This window comes from Idiotropiscis lumnitzeri, chromosome 8 (genome assembly GCF_059441095.1).
Source record: "Idiotropiscis lumnitzeri isolate Australia: NSW breed Sydney's pygmy pipehorse chromosome 8, RoL_Ilum_1.0, whole genome shotgun sequence".
NCBI lineage: Eukaryota > Metazoa > Chordata > Actinopteri > Syngnathiformes > Syngnathidae > Idiotropiscis > Idiotropiscis lumnitzeri.
In genome coordinates, this window is record NC_142398.1 from 12,064,641 (window position 1) to 12,072,664 (window position 8,024).

The 8,024-nt window shown below is 40.0% G+C and overlaps 1 protein-coding gene across 1 annotated transcript; it reads left to right on the forward strand.

Annotated features, from left to right (window-relative positions):
• Nucleotides 1-1,082: 1,082 nt before the first annotated feature.
• On the forward strand, nucleotides 1,083-7,080 carry LOC148332193 (UPF0575 protein C19orf67 homolog). The gene is made up of 7 exons (XM_088302382.1): nucleotides 1,083-1,201; nucleotides 2,788-2,900; nucleotides 3,402-3,509; nucleotides 4,307-4,416; nucleotides 5,044-5,229; nucleotides 5,315-5,452; nucleotides 6,936-7,080. The coding sequence occupies exons 1-7, from the start codon at nucleotides 1,108-1,110 to the stop codon at nucleotides 7,078-7,080; spliced, it is 894 nt and encodes a 297-aa protein (XP_088158508.1). The 5' UTR covers nucleotides 1,083-1,107.
• The last annotated feature ends 944 nt before the right edge of the window (nucleotides 7,081-8,024 follow it).

The window sequence follows — 8,024 nt, forward strand, 5'->3', positions numbered from 1 at the left end:
GCGATGCTGTCAAACGTTTGTCATGTTCTGCAGCTGAAAGATGACAATTATAATACTCAAAATGTCTCACAGTAAGTTCCCAAATGTTGAAACCCAACTATTAATCTGATTTATTTAAAGTGTATGTTGAAACCCAACTATTAATCTGATTTATTTAAAGTGTAACTCTGATTCACTAAATATTTCACAAGATACTTTCTGTGTACCAACTTCCAGGCATTATCAAAATATACACACTTGCACCGCCATATGTATATTTATGTATTACAAGATTTTTTTTTTAAATACACTACTCTTAGTTCTTTCAAAAATTATCACAGTAACAGTGATTCATTCAGTCATTATAGAGAAACATAAGCATATCATGTATTTGGGATGTCATTACTAAAGCAAACTACATAGTTAACCCTTCATCTTCCTCCAAACGTCTACATTATATTTAGAGCAGCTCAAATCAAGTTATCTCATAATCTAAAATATATGGACAACTAAGTAAAATATTTCTTACCTGAGATGCTGATTATTTTTAGATGAGAAAATCCATCAACAGTGTAGTCAGAGCAAGCTAGCTGTTGTGCTCATATGCACTACTAAAAGTCGGCCTTGAAAATTAATTTGGAATAATGTCCAAAATTCGACTTCCCCTTTATGCACATTGCAGGATTATTTTTTAGCTCTGATCAGCCTATCAGTCTTTATACAAAGCCTTTGTGAAGGAAAGAGTGGATCATATATCAGATTGGTTAAAAAAAATAATTAAGTAGCTGTTTTGAGTGCGTGTGCGTGTGCGTGTCCTGGGTCAGCACTCCCGATTCTGAAGACCCTGGGCAAATTACACTGACATAACACATGAAACCTGATTGGGCAAATAAAATCAAGCATCCTACTGAAAACTAGTCAGGCAAGATATACGCTGTTGAAAATAAATTAATACAATTTAATTTGATTTAATTAAAATAGGCCAGCACTTCTGACTGGTAGTGTTTATTTGCTGTGGAGGCTTTACGGGCCTTGACTGTACACCACCTGCCTATACGCTAATTGCGCAGCCACGTCGGGCCCCGAGTTGACCAAAGGACCTGGATCTGGCAACCCGTTGCCGACAATATGCAACTGTGTATAAACAACAGCACCAAGCAAAGTGTCAAAAATACAGATTGGCTGCGGAAAAACAAAAGAAAAAATGAAGAACAATCTCGAGGTAAGTGTCGAGGATGTTATGGCCTTGTGCTTAAATTGAGAATAGCAATTTACGTTGTCTACATTGGCCTGTGACGATCGACCCAGGACCGCGAATGCCCCCACTACCTCTGCATCATCACACGACGGAACTTCATTTATTTTTAACCAATATTTTAAAAGGAGGAAAAAAAGGTTAAATTGTGTCAGTGCGCTGTGCCTATTCATTTTATTTCCAGGAACGTTAAAGGTCGCTAGCATTAACTAAATATGTCCTGCACTCAACGTTAGAGCTAGCATTCGGCGTGTTTGTTCGTGTTTTTTACTGATTCAATACAATACAACTTTTATATCGTGCATTTCACGACAGCTGGAGCTGTAACAAATCGTTTTGTTTTATCGTACTGTTTTATATTTAAAAAAAATGTTTGGCACCAATGTGCTTACAATATTGGGTATTTAATAATTTGACAGCAACAATAGCAATAATAGTAATAATACAACCCCAATGATATATGATACATTTGATCTTATACCAAGAAAGAAAGAAAAAATATGTACGTAATTTGGTATTGGTACTCATTATGCTACTTTAATACTTATTAACCTCTGATACTTTCCTTGGGCTCATTTATTTATCATATGATTCATAAATGCATTAATTCTCACTCTTATCTGATATTAGGTGAAAACTATTTTGTTTGTGTATAAACATTAATCATCAATCTATTGTATTGAAGTGTAAATTCAGCGACCTAACTCAACAGGACCAAATTAAAATGCATTAGGAGGCAGGAAAATGTCCGTTTTTTGGGGGTGTAGTCCTGACTTGACTTGTACAGTGGTAGCTGATTATAAAGGCTCCAATGGATTAGTGGTGCTGTTTTTGCAATGACAAAAAGTATAAATGAAGAGATTGCTGCAGTCACATTGACATGATGGGCTTTAGAGTCATCAATAGCAACACAATTGGTGCTGCTGAACAGGTAGAAGGCCCACAAAGAAAACTTTGCTTAGGGCCCCAGAAGACTAGGGCCTTACTGCAGTAAATGCATTTCATGGTTACAAATGTTAATTTTACCTTCTACCATCTAGTACAGGTGTGGGCAAACTATGGCCCGGGGGCCACATGCAGCCCGTTGAACGTTTTAATCCGGCCCGCCAAAGTTGAAAATCATTAAATGAATAAGCCTTGTTAATGTTTTATTTTCCAAATACTCTGGTGTGTCAAACACATATGTTGTTGTAATGCTTTTGTTCATTTTCATTTAAAATTAAATGTATTTTTTTTCTCCGATGAGGTGAGGTTACCAAAACACTCCAGCCATTTGCTCCTGGTCCGGCCCCGCTGTCAAATTTTAGAACCCATTGTGGCCCACCAATCAAAAAGTTTGCCCACCCCTGATCTAGCAGGATAGTATTTCATTGTTTTGCCTGGCATGCCTGTTCCTGGCTTGGATAAATGTTCAAGTATACATTAATTATAGCAAGCAATATTTTTCAGAACAATTCCAGCTATCATGGTGGTGTTTAGGAGTTAGTAAAGCCATTAGTGCTGCACTTATTCTTTTTTTGTTTGTTTTAAACAGACACCTTTGTTTTAAACAGACACCCTGTTAAAGATCCTTTTGAGAATGTCAACCAATGACGGTGAAGCAATGACGGTCAACCGTCTGCCGGGACAGACTGCTCCAGTGCGGCATAGGGTCAGGCTGTCAGTGGTGAGTGGGTGTCTCTGTTCAAAGACCACCTGGATGTCAGGATGTTTTCATTTGTCATGAAGTCTGACCAGAGGCTGTTCCTACGATTGCATAGGACATTGGTGTCAAACTAATTTTTGTGGACGGGCCACATCGTAGTTGGTTTCCCTCAGAGGGCCGTTTATGACTGTGAACCCATATAAATGTGTGATCACCTTACGTTATCACATACACACAACAAATTGAAGGACAGCCAGTCAGTAATTGTTTGTTCAGCAATTATTCCATTTAGTTTAAAAGGGGTGGATTGGTAACAAACAAATGACAATATCTCATATCCCAATGTTATTAAAAGTGAAGAAAATGTGCTAGAAAAAGGAAGTTGACGCACATGATTTGCCCTTCGCGTGCCACATAAAATGCGGTCGTGGGCCAGATCTGGCCCCCGGGCCTTGAGTTTGACACCTGTGGCATAGGGTTATATTCTCAGTGCACTAATCTGTTAAATGACTTTGTTTCCAGCAGTTGGGACTTGAAGTTGCCGCAGTGAGGAGTTACATCTATGCCTGCCAGCCATATTTTAACTTTCTGGAATCCACAGCCAGAACCATGCAGCTGCCCCCTGACATGGTAAAAACATCAATATCTGAACTTCATGAATGTTGAAGACTCGACATCGGCTTCCTTGTGGGTACAGATTAATGCAAAGGTCATAATCCTCAAATGACCGTTATTTACATTTTACGATTCATTCATTCATCAGTTATGACACTGATCATGTGAGTTGATTTCTGACAAGTAACAATTTGCAAAAGGTAGGAAAGTAATTAGTTTTTCTGTAAATCTGTTTATATTTTCACTTATAACACATCCCTATTAAAATCACAACGCCCCATCATTTGTTGAGCTATTTTTAGAACAGGGAGGAGGGTGCTCATATGCTTGAGGGCTACCTTCTGTCTGTTGCTCTAAATTGCCCATAGGTGTGAATGGTTCTGCTGTGATTGACTAGATGTCGAGAAAAAGGAAGGTATATTGGCTATACAAACAATCCAAAATGGGTCGAAAAATCGGAAAAGTCACCCATCTTTTTTGGGTTATTCATCAGAATCATCAGTCAAATGAATAACAAAACAGTCAAACCCAAAAAATGGTTGTTTTGTAGAAAAAAACACAATTATTGAGTTTAATTATTGATTTGATACAACTTTCTGGGTTATAAAATAACCCCAAAAATTTGTGTCAGTGCTTGGGTTATTTTCTACCCAACTGTTGCTTGGGAATGAACAAAGATACTTGCACTATATTTTCACTCACTGAAAACAACAGTACGTCCACTGTAACTTTACAAAAATTATGCTAAAAAATAAAACCAGTTGACAAATTTGTGTGTGTGGGGGTGTGTGCGTGCGCGTGTGCATGTGTAGTTTGTACAGTTGATGGAGTTCTCTCAGCAGATGTGTGACACATTGGAACAGCTGGTGCTGACCTTCGCCAACAACAATCTCCTCACTTTGGACGAGTCAGAGCCTGACAAGTATGTCTGCAAACACAAACGCAGTCACGCTCACCAACACAAGCGCAGTATGCACACTTGCATTTGTTTGGCGCATAAAGGTGTGAACCTGACTTTTTCTGGTAACTGCCGTATACGTGTTAATGTCTTTTCATTTGCGTTCTAATTTCCTGCTAATTTATGTTGCACCATATGTAAAGTGCTTTGTTAGAGCTCCAGCTGTTGTGAAATGAGCTAGATAAATAAATTGTATTGAATAATACGCATCTCTCTATACGCATCAAAAAGCATGTTTCTTGCAAAGTATTAGTGATTTATATACTGTACCCCAGTGGTCCTTGACCACCGGGCCGCAGACCTTTATGGGGCCGTAGGTCACTTTGGACCGGGCTGCACAGATGAAAAAAAAAAAAAATTTGCAGAAGAGCTATGTCAAGATGCAAATTTTCTGTCGTATTCCGCTAACATTAACACAAGACAGCGAAATGAGTAACGAGAGCACGTACGAAGCCCGCTGGCCACGTAGAGCGGCATATTTTGTTGCCAGCACCCGGTCCGCAAAAGTTATGGCGTTGTATGAGCCGGTCCGCAACAGAAAAAAGGTTGGGGAGCAGTGCTGTCGCCTATTCTCCTCTCCGTTGTCCCCAGCATGTCTCACTTCTGCATCGGTCGCATCGTGCTGGACAAACTGAGGCTAAGCGTGACCGCGTTCCGCTTCTGTAAGCCTACGCCATATTTGGCCAGAGTCAACACCGGTTTGTTCAAGCGCATGCGCTGGAACGTCGAGCGACTCCACGACACAAAGGACGGAGATAGCGAGACTGAGACAGATTAGTGAGTCCTATTTTCTCATTTATTACAATTAAACATAGAACATGAAAAAAGATGAAATAAAAGCTGCTTTTTTTTTGCCCGCCAGCTACTTTCTGTGCTATGAGGATATTCCCAACGTGCAGAAAGAGGGTGACAACCCAGATTCCAATACGGTGCGGATGTGGTCCATCGGTCAGTGGGTGCAATTGAAGCCTGACCCCGACACGGAGAACATTTTGGACTGGTAATATATTAAATGTCTACACACCGCTGCTCAAATGCCGTTTTTTTTTTTTGAGATACAAAAAATGAAAACCATTAAACATCATGTCATTACTTTTTTCACCATCTTCACCTGTCACCTCAAAAAATAAAATGTTTGACATTATGGTTGCACAAGTTTGCACACCCTTTTACAACTGGGGCGTGGTTGTGTTCAGAATTTACCAATCACATTTAAACTCATGTTAAATGGGAGTCAACACGCACACATGCCGCCTTTTAAATTGCCCAGGATTAACTCAAAAATGTTATTCCTGGAGGCTTTTATCGTAGCTGTCCAGATTCTACGCAATGTTTTCTAAGGCCCCTTTTCCATCGAAAGAAAAACAATGCCAAAGCATTATGAAGGCACCACCGTGCTTCAGTGTGGGTTAGGAGCTTTTTTGGTGATGAGCAGAACGGCTGAACTTTAATCGGGTTTATTCAGAGGCACTTTAAGGGGTGGCAGGTGTGTGCTGAGTCACATTCCAAAACCAATCGTGTTAAAAATAACCCATTTGGGTCAATTGGACTAGACATTTTGGGTTATTAATCCACCCATCCATTGACCATCCATTATCCGAGCCGCTTATCCTCACAAGGGTCGCGGGAGTGCTGCAGCGGCAGGCGGGGTACACCTTGAACCGGCTGTCAGACAATCGCAGGGCCACATAAACAACCACTTTCACTCACACCTAGGGCCAATTTAGAGTGTCTCGTTAACATTCCACTCGTGTCTTTGGAATGTGGGAGGAAATTGAAGTAAGCAGGGAACACACTTGCGGGCACGGGGAGAACTTGCAAACTGCACATATGGCCTAAGCCGCATTCAAACCCTGCATCTCTGTACTGTAAGACGGACGTGCCAACCAGTGGTGCACCGTGCCGCACATGGGGTTATTCATTTAACCAAAACGTAGAGTAAAATCACTAATAAGCCCAAGTTTTTGGGGTTGTGTACAAAAATCAACCCAATTTTTGGGTTGTTTTGTGCATTAGTCTTTTGAAAACTTTTTGGATTAAATGAATTACTCAAACCCAAAAGTGTTAATTGGGTTATTTTTGACCCAACAGTTTTTAGTGTGACAGTATATCCGAAAATGGAGCAGCCTGTACTTTGGCCACTCCTGGGTTAACCGCTGTGCAATTAAGATAAAAACTACTCACGCTTGATGACTTGATGGACATGTTGGAGACTCGGTCAAGGCAGTCAGCTTGATGGCCCATTTTGAATTTAACCTTTATAAAAGTGAGAAAAAAAGTTAAACTTTAGAAGTTCTCTAAACGTAAAATTGGGTAAACTGACTCACAAGCATGCAGCTCGATCGTGTGTATGTAACATTGACATCGTACTTGGCAGGCAGGACAGAACCCGTCAGTTGCTTGTCTACGTCACTGATTTTGGGAGCGGGAAATCATGACAATATTACCTTGGCCACCATCTGACTGGCATGCATTTTGTGCAGGGTGCTGTGTGAAGTTCCCGAGGGCGGCTTTGAGAAGCTGCTGTTTATGGGCAGCCAAGAGCCATCAAGCTGCACAGCCACAGAACACCTGCTCCAGCTGCTTATGTCATCAGTCATCTCATCCGAGGTTCTGAGTACGGCATAGCGCCGTTGGAAATACAGGGACTCTTTTATTCATTCCAAGCAGCTTTCCTCATTGTGTGACAGGACATTGAGAATCGATCATCTTTTGTTCACATTTGTCTTAAAGTTTGCTAATTTCAAAAAGGTCAATTAAACGCAGTGTCTTGTAGAAAGTGACCTGAAAGGGAACTGAAATGCTGCATAATACGGAAAGGTAGAATGAGAGATGTGGAATGTTTGGACCAGCCAAGTTGTATAAGTCATGTGCAAGGATGTAATGTAAAACGTCAATTTGAGACTCATAGGACAAAAAAAATAATGACGTTGAAGTTGGCATTAGTCAAGAATGTTTGACAGTTGCATACATTTCACACAAATGCCGTGATGTGCCACATATACGAAGAACTGTGATTTGGTGAAGATACATTGCAGTATTGTTATAAATGAATAAAGTTTTGGACAAGGGGCTCATTAAATTTTATTACAAGCAGGATTCCAAGGTTGTGTCAGAGGCCTCAAGGAGTCAATATTGTCATCATTGGCCACGAGAAATAGCAACTCATGTTTATATGAATAATCGCCTTACAAAGTGTTATGCTTCAAAAATTTGCCCGCAGATGAACACTCATGCCGTAAAAAAAAAAAAAATTTAAAAAACCTTGTGGAGTTATCAAAAAATGTTTATTTACATTAAACCTCACCTTGAAACAATTACAATCAGATTTATGGCCTTGGGGAGAAAAAAAACAAAACAGGCATCCCAATAAAGTTTAAAACATTCCATTTAAAATTTACAAGACATTGCTTCACAGTCAATAAATTAAAAGCCCATCAGATCATTCTTATTTAGCAAGTGGGTAATTTGCCTGTAGCGTGACTACACAGCTCAACACTTTAATCAGAGATGCAAGTCATGATTTAAAAAAATAAAAAATTCCCCACTGATTCCGGATCGCCTCACATTTT